Here is a 17,222-nt window from a genome sequence, read left to right as displayed (position 1 = left end):
GTAAATTTCAGGGCCTGACAGAGGCAGACATTTAAGAGTTAGAGTAAAGGGGATCTCAAAATAGGCACCAAGAATGATTCCATGCATGCTTAAAAAGATAATTCAATCCAAAAATGTGTTTATTTAAAATGATTTATAAAACAAAATGTGGAGGAAGGAGATTTACATGACTCACAGAGTATTTGGCTTATGGGAGGTGTTGTTTCCTGGTTACTCCAATGTAACCTGGAAACAACAGGTTTCCAGGTTACACCCTAATACAGGAAGGATTTTCTCATTTTATTACAATAAATCATTATTGTCAGTTAAGCTAACTGGTCTGTCTGACTGAATCATTGGTAAAGAGAAAAGTTTGTGGGAGAATACATTTTTATTTGAAAAATAACAGCAGATATTCAAAACATTTTACTGACATTCTTCTGTGATATGAACAATGCAGCCTTGAGATGAATGGCAACATATCTGATTAAAAATTTGTTAAAAATTATAACTACTAACTAAAACATACATGTCTAATTAGTAGAATAACTCAGTTTTAGTTGAACTTAACTTAATTTTTCTTATTTTATTCCATGTAATAAGCTATAAAAACAAGTTCTTTGTTTCTGCCCTTCACAGAGTTGTGAAGTGTGAGGAGCTGCTGGTGTTTTTTCCTGTTATTCCCATTTCAAATTTTTATTTCAACTTCATTTCTTCATGGCGGGCTGTTCTAAATACTAATTACCCTTGAGCCTCTTCCTCCTTTGCTGTGGAGAAAAAGCAAGTATGAGGGCAAATCAGATCAGCAGCAAATTCAAAAAGCTTTGTTGTTGAATTTGCCGTACTTGTAGAATTCATCCCAAATTTTCCCAGGATCCGAAAGTAATTTAATTTAAGCCGCAGATTGCATTATCAGTTTTATCTCAGCGTAATCTTGAGCCTCTACCTGCTTTTAACACAGTGACTGGATGTTTCTTGCGGAAATACACATTGGGAGTTGTAGTTAACTTCTCCCCAAAAGTTTTTAAGTCCTAAATAACCAGATATTTTCTAACACAGTTATTCTTCATTTGCACTGATGATTCAACCAGCAGAGTTTCCTTCTGATTAAAAGCATTAGAAGAGCTCCAGCTGTGAGTCACCAACTGTGTATGTGGGGAAAATTAACGGGACTATTACTTCTGGAACCACAAGCACCAGAAATATCTCCTTCCATTTTGCAACTTTATTATGAATACTCAGGGAAGATATTGTCAAGGATTAAATGCTGAATGTGTCTCAGTCTACTTACGATAATAATTCCAGTTATTTTAATCCTATTTTATCCATAATCATTCTCTGATGGAGTCTTTCTTCACCTTTCCCCACGATAACACTCTCACAGCAGTTGGACTAACCTACACTCAGTTTCTGCTTATCTGCATTAAACTTTGATCTATAATGTTGTAAAATGTTTCTTTAAGTAGTGTTATGTGTGTTGACCTGGAGAAAAGTTTATATAGTAAAATATATTTCTTGAACCAATAAATATATTGGTTCAATATGAAATATTGCATGAGGGAATGATGTGTGGGCGCTGATGCTTGTCACATGACATCACAAATTTGTCATGGAATCAGCAAATGATAGCATTTCAAAGTATTACATGTAAGAATAATCACTAATACAGTCAAGCGTTCTTAAGAAAAGCAGGAAATACAGTTTGTTCAGTGATGATTAGACATTTTTAGATACAAGAAGTTGCAGACGTGCCAGCTAACACATTAAAAATTGTTTTTAGCTGAGGCAAAGAAAGCACATTTTTTCACTCTGTCAGATGTGATTATAAAGAAACACAAGTTAAATAAGGAAGTGTTAGCTTTTTTTGCATTACACTGTTATTTTAAGATATGTGCTGTTCATGATGTTTAATCAGGTGACGATTTGAATGTGATGGAGAGAGAAGGGCCCATGAAGAAGAAAACCTCAGATACTGTTTTGAAACTGTCACAGCTACATGTCAGTGCTTTCTCAGAGGACTTTCACTGATGGGGTCTGCAAGCTCCTCAGGCAGACATCCTCTCAGGTGGTAAATTAAGTTTGTATTGGAGAGGCTCCGTGGTGATTTAATGCCCTCATGGTATTTCAGCAGAACAAGCTTTACAAACTGCCAGTCTGCTGTCCATATCAGACAGCATGAAATGGCCACATGCTGCTAACATTCAGCTAGCCTATCATAGGCAATGGAGAACCTTTCCTTACAAACACCAAGGAGAGGTGAATGCTGTTGCTGGGTGCTCTTAAAACTGTTCCAAAAGTGTCTAGGTGACGCCATTAGCTGATTTGCATATCAATATGTTTTAATGGTCAGTGCTTTCAGATAAGTGAGAGGGGCTAAACTAGATAGGCTATGGTCAACAGATATTCTTTGCACGTTTGAGGTGGAGGGGGTCAATGGTGTTACAAAAGGAGACTGAGTTAAGAAAAAAAATTGAGCATTTATTGTGGGGCAGCACAAAGCAAACCTGCTGTCCTACATGCTGTAGCGAAGCTGCTCTGTGGATGGTAGTGTTGTCTGTTGTTGGGTCCACAACTGTGGTCTAGACAGAAATACCTCAGCAACAACTGGATGGATTGCCATGAAGTTTGGCACAGACACTCATTTTCTTTTCAGGATACATTGTGATAACTTTGATGATTCTCTAACTGATCTATCTCCATCATTATGTCAAAAACATTTACATCTCCAGTACTTTGGTTTATGGTCAAATACCTGCAAAACTAATGACATTCCCATCAGCCTCAGCTGTACTTTTTGTTTAGTGCTAATTAGCTAATGTTATTGTTCACTCATGTAATTGTTCACTCATTGTATGCATACAGATACAAAGTAGTTGGCAGTACCTGGCCTATCATGAATCTGTGGTTCTGTGTTGGATGTGTTGTGTTCTGTTGAGCACATAATTTGCATATTCTGTACTGACAGTACAACTGTTTTTTTTTATGTATCCGTCACTGCCACACAAACCAACAATGTCTGTGGATATTTGCATAAAGTTTGGTGTTTCTCAACTTTCCCTTTTGGTGGAGCTGCGTGCTCTTTTTTCAGCAGCAGGAGCAGGGCTACAAACATAGGCCTTATTCATACCGAATAGCAGCTGTCGCTGTCCCTGTTTTTTCAATTGTACCATAACGTTGCGGTCACACATACAGACGGATATGGATTAAAAAAACTGGGGAAGCTTGGTGTCTGTGGAGATACACCCCCAGAACTACAGATTCATGAGAGTCCAGATACTGCCAACTAATTTGTATCTGTATGTGTGAATGCACCGTTCTTGAGGGAAGGGGAGATAAGTATGACAGTAAACAAATTAGAGCTGTGATGTCTCTTTGATTGATCAATTAATCAATTGACAGAAAACAATTAGCAACTATTTTGTTAAGCAAATAATCATTTGAGGCCTTTTTCAAGCAAAAATTCCAAATATTCACTGGTTAAAGCTTCTCAAATGCAATGATTTGTTGGTTTTCTTTGTCATATCTGATTGTAAACTGAATTTTTTTGGATTTTGGACTGTTGGTGGAATAGATAGCAATCTGAATACATCACCTTGGGCTATGGGAAATTATATCGGCCATGTTTCCCATTTGCTGACAATTGATAGACAAAACGACGAATTGATGAGTGGAGAAAATAACTGGCAAATTAATCAGTAATAAAAATAATTGTTAGTTGCAGCCCTATAACACTTCGCTTTACATTATTTCTGTGGGACTGTGCACTGTCACAGTGCATTCAATGAGTAAATGAATAACCGATGAATTATTAAATTGTAACTATGAACCTTTTTGTGCTACTGGCTGATCACTAATTGTGATAATTTGGCCAGTACAAGTAGAAGGTCAAATGCTCAGTGTATGCCTACATTCAGACTGATGGTAATGATAGCAGGACCTAAGAAAGGTACTAAGCATTATCACACACCATCTGTTGTTTTGGTCTAGTGACATGTCCCAATCTCAAAATTATTTTCCTTCAGTCATCAGGGAATTAAACCAAAGATACAGGAGTAACTTTTCATCTCTAAGACTGAAAAAAGTAGTCATAGCTGCAGTGTCTTAAACTGGAAGTGGTCTTGTCAGTGAACTTTGCCTTCCTAATATAGATTTCATGTAGAGGAACCTGTGTGCATTTACATGGCTTGCTGCAGTACTTCAGAGCTGCTCTGTTACTGAGGGAGTTGAGCATGAGATTGAATCTGCTGGGAGATAAAATGTGGTAATAGCAACAAGAGATGATACAAAAACTTGAAGATGTATCACACTAATCTTTTATGTTGGTAGTCTTATATGCAGCATTCATTTTGGCATTTGATTTAGTTTTAGTCTTTTGGCAAAAATGTAAATAAAATGATTGGTTTTTATAACCTACTTTTAGTTAAAAAAAAAACACAAGATATTTTAGTTGAAATTTTACTCAAATTTTCATCATGTATTTTTAATTTTTGTGACCGCTGAGCATTTGGGGAGGCACAACTGTCACCATCTTTGATGTGTACAGTTACCATGGTGACACGTGCCGTTCTTGTCTATTGTGAGATTATTAGAAAAGGGACTGTTGACTTGTTGATACCAGTCTGTAAAGTTCCATACACAAAGTTACCATGTCACTCTGCTATGCCATAATACAACAGACTGACTCTCCTCAGTAAATCCAGTTTTTATTCCCAAATTCTGAGTGCTTGGACAGAGCTGCTCTCTTACTGTCATTTGTACTCATTTGGCATCTGTAAGTAACTTTAAAGTTACACCCACACACTGTATCCCTCTTGATAAAGTTATATTAACATAGGTTACCCTTTTGTAAATGTCAGTGTGCTTCCTGCATGTTTTTGTAGTTTATCCCAGCTGTTTTACAGCCACTTTTTGTTGAATTTTTTTGGTGCCATTGTAGATGAATTTAGTCCACATCTATTACTTTTTTCCCAACAGCCAATTACATTAGCTAACATTTCTGACTGAGAAATACCGTTAATGAAATACAGATGCTGCTTATTAGTGCAGTGAGTCAAGCAGCTAAGTCAACTTCTAGGCAAAAGATGCTTTTGGGCGGCAGAGGAAGCTGTTTTACTGAAAAGGAGCTATTGGCTACAGTATGTGATTCCACAGATGCATGCAGGTCTTTAAATAAAACTTAGCATTAAGCAAATTATTAGTTAATTTGTCCATTCATCTGTCTTTTACTTGATCATTTAGTTTTTAATCGTTGCCAAACAATGTACACCATAGTTTTTGTTTTGAAAAGGCAACATTTTTAAAGTTGTAGTCTCCACCAAGAAAGTTATGTCTTCATCTGTGTCTGTTTATTGGTTTGTTTTTTTTTATTGGTCAGCAGGATTATGCAAAAAGTACAGAGCTGATTTGACCAAACTTGCTAGAGGGATGGGGCATGGGCCAGTGAAGAACTAGTGCAATTTTTTCGGCCTATCCGGATCATTTACAATGAATTTGAATTTTTTTCTCTAAATTCTGGTGTATGTTGTTTGATATTGGCCTTGGCGAAGGTATGCGTTCCAATGATGCCATTCTAGTTTTCAGTGTGTCAATTAATATTTTTCGTCATCGTTGACAAAATCATCACTTCTTTATATGATAAAAGAACAAGTAACTGTTTGATCTGTGTGTGTCCACTCTTTAGTTTTGCTGACTGGCAGTGTTGACATTTTATCTGGATGGCTATCTGTTACTGATAGTAAACACAGGCATCTAAAAATTGCATGTTTTCCACTGAAGCACACTGACATAAATATTACAGGACAGAGGGGAAACAGACATGTCATCATATAAAATTAAGTTAGAATAAGTTTTGATTTTTTTTTTTTTTTTTTAAGTGTTTGGCCTTAACAAACTTTATACTGGTTGTGTCACATGCTGTGAAGCTGAAGAAGTTGACTGCTCCCTAACTCAAGGCTGTGGTAAGCCACAATTTTGGTTGTTTGGTTATGTTTGTTTTCAGTTATGCAGCAACCCTGATGAGAATGAAGGATGTTTACTGTGTAGAGACTATTAACTCTTGATTTTTAATCTCTGAGCTGAAGCTTTGTCTTCTCTCAAGGTCGGCCATTTCATGGGTTTTCTGCTGCATCAGGTATTTGTGGGAAGCTCAGCCTGTTTTGCCCTGCCTGCCTGCCTGGCATTCACAAACTCAGTTCCTCCTCTAACGAATGCACACACTTCATTCCCTCTACACACAATAAGGAAAGAGATGTATATTTTCACGACCGCAGCATATGCATGCAGGCGTTGATACACAAAAACACACACTCAATATCAAATGGTTTGAGCTCATGTCCTTCCTGTGTGTGTGTGCGTGCGTGCATGTGTGTTTGTGGATGATTGAAGAGCAGGAGTTTACAGTAGTCCAGGACATGAGATGAATTTCAACATGTAGCCTGTGCCTGTGTCCACCACTCTTCATGCTCATGTCACACCACTCACTTGTTTATAGCAGTCGATATCACCACATGCTGTCGTTGTCTGCTGTTGTGTTGGTTTAAATCGATGAACTCTTGTATTGCACTCATATAGAACCACAGAAGTTGATAATCTTTCCATCCAGACTCACAGAGAGCCAGGACGTCTGGATGTTCTTATACCACGGAAATTCTCAGGTCAAAAGAAGGTGACGCATTAGTTTCTGATTGGTCCAGAGCGAGGCTTTATCACTCATGATTCATACTGTTGCCTTGTTATTTTTGGAACGAAGATCCCTGAATCACTTTGAATTAATTTTTTTTTTCTAAGATGTAGCATTACTTTAGCATTTCAGAGGAATTTCTGTTACATTAAAATATCTGAATTTCAGGATAGGTCAGTTGTATTTACTGTACCTCTTATTAAACCTTATCTTGCATGTATGTTGCGTATGATGCTTTCATGACTAAATTGCAGACCACAGAGAGCCCTGGGGATTACGTATGCCCAATAAGCTTGCCTCAGAGTTAGAACTAGCTGCTTTTGTGTGGCCTTTGAGGATCCTCTCCTCCCACGCTTTCTCCTCCTGCATCCCCCTCCCATCTTCCCTCCTCTCTCTCCTCTTGGCTTCATCCTTCTGACATTACAGCACATAGCCATTGACTACCACAGAAAATGGGCTATATGGACTTTTCTCCCTTCCCCTGTTTTATTGGGTCATTCCTGCTGCGTTGCTGTCATCAATTTTCATCTGCTCACAACATGACATTTGGATTTCATTGGGAGGTTGTCATGTGGTGGGTCGTATTATAGCAGTAATACCAAGGAGGGTGTTCTCTGCTGTGATTATGGGTACAGTGATGATTCAGTGGGTAGGACATAAGCACTGTGGATAGTCCCAAAGTAACCTTAATCACAGTAAATCGGAGTTTTGAACAACAGATGCCAATGTATGTACTGTGTGGTAAGTAGTATGCATACAGAAATGATGACAAATGAGAACTTGAGAAGACATGCTAACTGGTTGCCTAGTTATCAGAAACCTCTCCATGTATTAACAGATTTATACCACAGTCTGGGAGAACTGCCCATTAAAGTAGTTAAACATGCACCTTAGAACTGAGATGATTAGTTGATTAATCAAATAGTTGATCGACACAAAAATGACTGATAGCAATTTTGATATTCGATTAACTGTTAAAGTCATTTTTCAAGCATAAAGTGCTAAACATTCCCTCTTTTCTGCTTCTCAATTGTGAGTGTTGGTAGACTGAATATCTTTAGGTTTTGGACTGTAGGTTAGACGAAACAACCAAATTGAAAATGTAACTTTGGGCTTCAGGAAAATTGTTAGTGGGCATTTTTCACTATTTTCTGACATTTTACAGACAAATCAATCAAATAATCAAGAAAATAATCAGCAGATTAATCGACAACGAAAATATCCTGACTTCAGCAGTACATGCTGATGCAAATGCAGAGCAATCATGAGAAAAATCAACATTGTTTTACTCTACTGCTTGAGATTTTTCCATGATCATCTAGATTCCTGGGAATAATACTGTAAAAGAGAAGACAAAAATCGAATGAATATTTAGTATTGTCAGTAAGTGCTGGTGTACTGTTGTGTGAGATAATGGTGTAAAGTGAGTATATTTTCTACGCGTTTACAGCAAATAAGGTTGTCTTAGCAGGCATTGAGACTGAAAATAGCCCTGTGTTAAAACAATGCTAGGAGCTGGTTTGGTGAGAGTGTGTTGCTGCAGGTGCCAGCAAGACAATGTTACACGATACAGGAAGTCCAGAGTGTCGGGTGCCAAACAACGCTTCCAAGTAATCTACCAGGAATGGGAACTTGTATGTATTTAATTGGCCAGCACAGTGTTTTGCTAGATGACGTCACGTTGTATTGCGGCAAAAGTTAAACCAGGTTCAACTTTTTTTTTTTTTTTTTTTTTACTGGATGACTTAGTTTTTTTGCAAGAGCTCTCCGTGTTGGAACCCACACTAGGTCAATGGACTAGTACCATTCAAATGAGTGAGAGGGCTGCGTGTTTTTTCTCACGCTGTCAGTTTAAACGCAGCTTCACAGACCTCAAACAAGGTTTACTTCTCCACCTTGAATGTTCAGGTTATGTTTTGATCTTTTGGCTGAGGGAGTTTTGCTCTTTATAGGGCAAGGAATGAGTAAGTAATGGAAAAGTTATGGTTGAGCACAGAGATTATAAATTATAATCTTGCAAGGTAAAAATAATTAAGACATCTGGTTGTCTGAGATAGCAAAACCACTTCTCGTGCTGTGTTGTCTTTTGCTTGTATTAAAGCATGTAACAACACAGCACTGTAATATTAAAAGCACAATCTTCTCAATACAGTCCTTCCAGAAGGTGATGTGGTGATTTCATGGGTGTTTGTCAAATCTTACTGAGGTTTGCTTTGTAGACGAAGAAAAAAATATTAAATTGCTATACAAGCATTGCTAAGCATTACTAATGGGACAAAGTTCACAGGCTTACTGCTAGAATAGCTTAAATGGGTGTGGAATTGCTAGAAATTTTGATTTAGACAGTTGATATACTTGAAACAATCCTTGAGCTTTTGTTTTTGGAAATGAAAGCTGTCGGTAAGTCAGTGAATGTCTGGACATAGTACTGGTGTGGATGAGATAGAAGAAAAAATGGCATTTTAAATAAAAAGCAGATCGCCTGGAAAAATTGATTTGACCATTGAATTTCTGGGCTGAGGATAGAGACCTCAGAGAGCCACCACAGGATAGCAAGGCAGCCAATGTTGGTGTTTGACTGTTGATTCACACTGGAATGTGTGTGCCAGAATCTCCATGTGTTAACACCAAAGTGAAATCCTGCTTTGCAAAGCTGCATCAGCATGACTTACTTGATCTACAGACTATACACACAATTAATGATTTTTCTCCCTCTCTCCCCCTCCCTGTTCTCTCACCCTGGTCCCATGCCAATCTTCCCGCTCATTTTCCTTTTTTCCATTTTCACCACACATCTTTTTCACAGTCTTGTCTATTCTGTCATTCTTCCCCACATTCCTTTCCCTCTGCTTTTTTCCCTCGTCATCCTCCCTTCTCCCTCTACATGTGATTTCTTTTATCTCATACGTCTTTCTCCCTCCTGATCTACCTCTTCACATCCTCCCCCTCCCGTCACTCCCTCTCCCTCCCCCTCTCCCTCCCCTCCCTCTCCGTTTCTCTGGCAGGCTGCTCATTGCAGTGAGTCAGTATCATGGAGGCAGGCAGCGGGGCTGCCGCAGCGGTGGGGAGTGCAGCACTAGGACTGCTGGGAGCCACAACCACGTCCAACCATGACATCTTGGACAGGTAAGCCTGGTGCCCAACCTCAGGATTGGACTGCCCCAAACACTTTCCATCAGAGTGAAGAGGGGAGGAAGAGTGTTTGTGTGTTTGGAAAGAAGAACCACACCTTAGGTTGTGGTGGTAGGCATGCTAGTTTGTTTATAGTTAGAGTAGGGGGCATGGAGAGAGAGAGAGAGAGTGTGTGTGTGTGTGAGTGTGTGTGTGTGTGTGTGTGTGTGTGTGTGTGTGCGTGTGTGTGAGTGTGCGTGAGTGTGAGTGTGAGAGTGAATGTTTGTGTGTGAATGTGCGATACCGCACAGAAAGCTTTTCTTCTTATGCTCTCTTTGCATGTATGTGTCTTCTTCTGTTTCATTACACTCACTGTATGTGAAGCCAATGCTCAGGTCTTGACAGTTGGAGAATCTGGTTTGTGCTCGTAGTGGTGCCAGTGTAGAGTGTCTGTGTGTGCATGTGTTGGAGTGTGTGTTGATGATAGAAGAGGGGTGTTACTTGGCTTCCTCTATGCCTCAAGTAGAAATGACACTAGGGTATGCGCATGCAGAGGAAGAGGGGGAGGCATTGGTAGACATGCCTGAGCTATAGCTGAGCTGATAGGGTGAGTTTGCACAGTCACCACCCCACCCCCTATTCAACCCCAACCCACACCCCATCAACCCATAGCAACTCGGTGATTGCCATCACTAACTGTCACTGCTGGAAACCCCTCATTAGGATTTCCTTGACTGATGGAGCCAGTCAACTCCCAGCTTCAACAACCAATACCTTCACAGTGGGGCCGAGTGTATAAGCTTTCAGCTAGTTACGTCATCGCTACAGCTGTACACCCACAGCCACATGCCCGTGCACTGTTATCACTCTCACACAAACAAACACACACATACACACACCCTTAAGCATGTGCATTCACAAAAAACGCATATGGACTTCTGTGTATCCAGCACACATGCTTCACAAGGATGTTTTAGGGCAAACATCACTGCCACACATGCAGAGGATAAACGCACACACAACAAACACTCATTAATCTTTGTTGTTAGGGGATCCACGGCATGTTTCTCTGTGCACGGCAAGCTCTCTCATCGGCTAGTAGGTGCTGTTGGGATATCACTTATCTCTTATACCTTACAGTTGTTACACTCTCTGCCAATGAGGTATAACTAATCTCCAACACGTCTGGGGAATCTCCTTCGACTCACTGTACAGAGATGGAAGTTAAGGCTATGACTCATTTAGTTGTCATTTCCTTACTATTTCTGTTAGTCGCCACTCACATTCTGATTTGTGGGGATACATTTTCACCAGCCTTCTCAGAGAGATACAGCTGCACGTATAACTGTTCCCATGCCATCCAACCAGGTAGCCACTGGCTTTTCTCCCCTACATTACTGCTATGGCAGCATGATGTGGGGTTATTCCTACTGTTGGATTAGTGGTGTCTGTGTCTGGGGCTGTGCACTTGTGTACATCTGTCTGTGTTTTTGCAAATGTGTCCTGCTGTATATTATCTTTTTTGGAAGGTGGGGGGATTACAGTTAAGGCTGCTCAGCCCCTCCACCTGACTCACACACTGCCCCTCCAGTCCTGAACTGGGTATAAATCCTGCACCGGGGTTACCATGGCAGCAGCAGCTTAGCATACATTAGACAGCGTTCCAACATAACTACTGTGAATGAGTGAATGAAAAGAAGAGAAAGGATAGAAAAAAGACAGGGTGAAGAGGAAGATAAAGAAAAGAGAAGGGGAAAATGGAAAAAGGGAAAGAGATGTTTCTATTGGGCTAAATTGCTTCTAGATGATGTCATGTACAGTATATTCACAAGGGTGTGTGTGGTCAGTCTATTGCCCATTGCAGCAGATTATTTCTTTTATCAGAGAGCACATGGAGGGCATTTCGCCAGCGCTAGTGCTTTATAAAAGTTGTCCGGTGAATCCTGGTGGATCAGGGGATCAGCAGCCAGGACTGAGGAGGGCGGAGTGGGGACATGAGGCCCCCAGAAGGTGACATAGAAAGAGAACGAAAACGCTGTAAAACTGTATACTGTTCGTGATTCCCTAATCCAGTAAAACAGATTAGTGGACAACAGAACAGTTTACTCTGCAGGAGGACACCTACACCAGCAGACAAGCTCCCATGAATCTGTAACTAAATAGATCACGTAGCTGCTCATTTAAGGTATGCACAGGCCTTGCGGATGTAGCATTCCATTTATTTATACAGGCAGTTGAATTACTGTTGGAAATTTGTTGTTTTAGTATCTAAATTGGCACTACGCCAAGCAAGTTGTGATTTTTTTAAATTTTTTAATTTATTTATTTATTTATTTTTAATTCTTTAGGTTAGTGTGTTAGGACTACGAGTTGAATTATGTTAATATTTTTTAATATTGAACTGCTTTATGGGAAACATAGGGTCCTTTAGAGCTTGACTCATACTAGGGACAGGATATCTCAGCCTGTGCTGCTTTGATTTTGACCATTCTATCTCTTGCAAGTCCCCCAACTTTATGGAGGTGCAGTACCAAATCACTAAAGTAGTGCTTTACGCAGAATCTCTTGGTTGATAAAATAAAAGTCGATGCCAAGGTCTACACGGAGAAAAATGTAATTTAATTCAGGATAATGACAAGTGCTGGTGTCTCATTTGGCTGTGGAGGTGTAAAAATCCTCTCTGTAGAACTCCATGGATATCTATTTGTCACTCTAAGCTCTAAAGCTATTGCTAACACATAATGGATAAATTAAAGGTTTTAAATCGACGTCTTCAAATTTCAAAGATTTTAAGATGTTAAATATGAATAGTTTTTATAGCATCAGAGGTAGGTAATTTTTGTTTCATTTTGTCTTTATTACAGAGAAAACAAAGATTTATACAGTATTTTCCCCTTTTTCATGCCACAGAGTGAAGTGCCACACACTGTATTCTCAAGCTCCTCTACTGAATTGATGATTTAAATGTGGGACTGGCCTTATCGAAATGAATGTTTCTTCAGACATGTAACATTAACACTGCAGCCTTGATCTGTAGTTTATGAAATTGAAATTTTTGAATGAATATTTGTATACAGTATATCAGTGGAGCTGGTCAATTATGCCCAAAAATATATTAACTATAATTTAATATATAACATTTTTTTTCATATTAATTGATATCTACAGTTATTGACACACACATTTAATACCATTAATGAGAAAGGAAGCACATTCAATATGTTTGTTAAACCTCAAGGATATACACAATGTGTCACACTGAATTGTAAACAGAACTTGTTTATTTTAAAGGAAAACTCCACAGGGCACTGTATAATTTGAATTTCAAGGGGTATATTTAGTTTCGGATTGAATCTTATCACAAGGCTTGTTATGGTTCTCAAGTATCATTTATTTTTGAATCAATAATTTGATACTCTCCAAATGGTGTAACATTTATGTTTAGTAACTTCACATAAGGCTCTGCCGTGTGGAAAGACTACATGTCAGTAGTGGTGTCAAAGTGTGTAAAGCTGCTCTCCCACTTTTCCCCTGGATTCTGCATTAAGCTGAGGCAGTGCTGTTTTTATGCCTCTGTGCCAGCGACAGCTGTATCCGGAGGCCTTATGTTTTCAGGTTGTCCATCTGTCCATCCCATTCTCGCGAATGCAATATGTCAGGAACGCCTTGAGGGAATTTCTTCAAATTTAGCACAAACATTCACTTGGAATCTAGGATGAACTGATTACATTTTGGCCTTCAAAGGTCAAAGGTCAAGGTCACTGTGACCTCACTTCCGTCCCATTCTTGTGAATGCCATATATCAGGAACGCCTGGATGGGAATTCGTTACATCTGGCACAAACATTCACTTGGGCTCAAGGATCAACTGATTAGAATTTAGTTGTCAAAGTTCAAAGGTTGCAGAGTCACTTTAACCTCACAAAACATGTTTTCGGCCATAACTCAAGAATTCATGAGCTAATTATCATAAAATACATTAATACCTTTCATTAAATTCCTTCAGAGTCTTCACTACATATATCATATGAGTCTGGACAGGCCTGGATGTAAACTGCAACTTGACTGGTTGGCGGCGGCATACAACCACGAGGCCGAAATTGTAGTCGAGAAATGTTTCCATCCTGGGACCTCATACCCAGAGTCAACCACTTTCTGCAGCTTTTGAAACCATTACTTTTTTCATAATTATCGTTTTATCCCCCAGCCCAAATATACTGTCCATCTGCACTTGTGCCACTTGTGTCACTTGTTGCTTGCATTAAGCTCTTCCAAGTTTTGGTTTTCTAGTAATCGATGCTATACAACAGCCATGCTGCTATTCAACAAATGGTTATTAATACAGCTATCCATCAGATCTATGCCTAAGGTTTGCTGAGGGAAAATATCCATTGTACTCAGTGACCAGTTTCCCCTTGTAGGATGACAACAGGTCATTAATTTACTAGTGTAAATATCTGAATGGCAGAACTAAATGGAAAAACTAGATAGCCTAGACAATGGGCTCCTTGTCTTGTCTGCTGTGCCATATTTAGGACAGAAAAACTGCCTTGGTGGGATAGGAGCTAAACCGCTGGTCGACTGGAAAGACTTATAGCCAGTGGATGAGATCCAGAACATGCATAAGGTTGAAATCCTTTGCATTGCCGGCTAAGCTATTAGCCATGTTTTTTCTGCTCTATATATATATTGCCGCTTGAAAACTAACTAACACCATTTCAAAGAAGTCGTGGCCTAAAGTGTGGCCTTTATTTTGTTAAAACAGGTGACCAAGTAGTCGAATATAAACTTTGCCAACAGCAGTCTGCATATCACAGCTCAACAACCAACATGACAGATCATCTAAAAATGGTGGGCTAACTTCTCTGCGTTAGGATGCTCCTTCAACTTTTGTGTTTAACACTTGAGGCTTTGAGTTCATATTCCTCAGTAGTTCTTGTGCTGGGATCACCAGTTGATATAGTTCTAGTTTCAGAAATCATATGAATATGGGCAGGTGCACACTGGTTGGCTCTGGGTCTGATTTTATCATTCAGTATAAAACTACAAAATGAGGTTAAAATGATTTAAAATCATGCAAATACTAGTAGCTTTTCATGTTTATTTATAATTGATTTATGCTAATAAGGCTACTAGATAAAGTGCACTCAATGTACTGTGGCCGATTTAGTTATTCTACAGATAATAAGTCGATTGGTTGAAGTAATGTGAAAATATTTTTGTGTCCAATTGAAGGCTGTCAGGAGACATTATACACCTATAAACTACAAGCGGGGTTTTTGTGAAAATGGACTGTGCTGCCGGAGACTGTTGAATCTTTTTTTTCCCCAGCATTTCAGTAAGCACCATCAGATCTGTAGCAAACATTGTCACTACTGCTAGCTGCAGTGGCTAGTAGCTAGCTACTGCTAGCTGCTGCTCAGAATGGGCAAGTATGAGCAAGTGTCAATTTTAGCAAAAACCTATCTAAACTTAAATGAATGAATCAGTCAGAGGCCGCTAGTAGAAACTCAGTCACATTACAGTAACATCCACTGACCAGTTTTACTGGTCATTCTTGTGATATTGGATAGCTTGGCCTAGATTTGCTATTAGTCATGTACAAGTGTATGTCTTAGAGCAAGAAAAAAATGACTGATACTGTTAAGTACTTCTTTTTGGATCTGCTTCATTAAAATTGAAAAGGAGATTGTTATTGGTTATTATTGGTTGATATTGGTTGCTGAATACTTTTTGCTGGCTTAGAAATGTTGTAACTCTTTTAAAGTATTAACAATAGTGTGATAGTTGTGTGAAAAAAGATAGAAATGAAACAAAATATCTTACACCACTGCTTCACTTGTCAAGTACTCAAAGATCACTGATATCAAAGCAAGTCAAACTGTCAAAACTAACGATTTAACATGTCTTACATAATTTTGCTCCTCATAGTTCCAAATCACAAAAAGAAAAAGGGTAAACTCTTCTGTAACGTGCATGTGAGGCAGTTATTCATTCATTACAGATATTTTATTTTAGCAGAATTTTACTTGAAAATGTCAATAGTTTGATTCTTCAGACAGCCAATTCAAAGAGAGAGAGTCATTGTTGACTATGAAAAAAACAATTTAAACCAGACCAAAACACTATTTAATTCACTTCCTCAGCCTTCAGTCACCACTCACTGGACATCTCTTTCATCAGACCAGTGCCATAATATTCTCTGATGGGTATTATTGGCAGTTCTAAAAGAGGCATGTTTCCATGTGTGCTCAGTCCAGTACAGAAAACATGCTATTCTCTTAAGAGTTGCTCTTATAAACATTGATCACAGCCACCCAAACTGGCAGCACTTGTTGACTTAATTTGGCTGGCTTTATTCATGACTTGTCTCCTAAATGGATATATGCTGTATTGGGTTTAAACTGACTAATTGTGAGTTGAAGATTAAAGCTTGTAACATGAGATATATCTGTCTTTCAAAGATGATCATTTAAAGAGAAAAAAAAATAACATTTTAATTTTCGCTTTCAGCCACCATTCTGGGCTCATTATTTGTCTGTGGTTCTCAGATCAATGATCTGTCATAAGAAACACAAACACACATAAATACAAGTTATGAATGCATTATCAACCTGCCTAGTGCTAGAAAGGACTAAGGACGCCCAGTCACCAACCAGCTAAAACTAATGCAATCTAATACAACAATCCTGCAATAAATCCTCCTTCATGAAGGCCATAATGTTCAGTTTGTGTTAAAACTGTTTTAGAGAGGTGTTAATCCAACTATATTGTCATTTTAGAGGCTACAGTTTGTGGTGCAGAAAATTGATTGTTTAAATCACCTTAAATGCTAAACATTACCGAGGTCCAGCTTCGGTTGTGAGCATTTGCTGTTTTTCTTTGTCTCATGTGACACTAAAGTGAAGATCTTTGGGTTTTGGATTTGGTTGGACAAAGCAAGGAACTTGAAGACATCAACTGAGAAGCCATGATACTGTGGTGAGCAATTTCAACAAATGTATGGCTTTTTTTTGGACTAACATTCAATCAGTTAAGTTAATTAGTTAGAGAAAATAATCAGCAGAATAATTGATTATGAAAATAATTGTTTCCAGTCCTATACTGTACATAAGACTGTATCTGTACAACCTGGCTGTTACATGATTGGTCTGAAAAATTGTCAAAATCTTAAACTACTTCAACTATAGCTAACTATGTTAATGTAAAAGACGTGTTGGACTGTTATTAAGTGTACTGCAAGTGACATTTTCACTAGGTAGAAATAGTTCTACTTCATTTGATCTTTAGGCTGCTCTGTGATAAACCCAATCCACAGGCTTGCACAAACTGAAGTGACTTCTTGAAAGTAAGAATCTGAAATAATTTCTGCACAGTGCTCGTGCTTAAATCTAAAGTAAACGCTGTGGTGTAGCTTTTCCTTTGAGAATGTGTGAGTTGCTACTGGTGACTCT

At 38.8% G+C, this 17,222-nt stretch overlaps 1 protein-coding gene across 2 annotated transcripts in view; it reads left to right on the top strand.

Annotated features, from left to right (window-relative positions):
- Positions 1-17,222, top strand: part of arhgap32b (Rho GTPase activating protein 32b) — a 113,520-nt gene that overhangs the window by 25,000 nt on the left and 71,298 nt on the right. The window contains exon 2 of one of the 2 annotated variants that reach the window (XM_040151501.1): positions 9,664-9,784. In XM_040151501.1, the coding sequence (XP_040007435.1) occupies positions 9,690-9,784 (95 nt within the window). In that variant the 5' untranslated portion in view covers positions 9,664-9,689. Of the gene's footprint in view, positions 1-9,464; positions 9,785-17,222 lie in introns of both variants that reach the window. The other variant, XM_040151500.1, reaches the window with a different exon arrangement.

This window comes from Xiphias gladius, chromosome 17 (genome assembly GCF_016859285.1).
Source record: "Xiphias gladius isolate SHS-SW01 ecotype Sanya breed wild chromosome 17, ASM1685928v1, whole genome shotgun sequence".
Taxonomy (NCBI): Eukaryota; Metazoa; Chordata; class Actinopteri; order Istiophoriformes; family Xiphiidae; genus Xiphias; species Xiphias gladius.
Note: the sequence above shows the minus strand (reverse complement) of the source record. Positions and strands in the feature narration are given on the sequence as shown.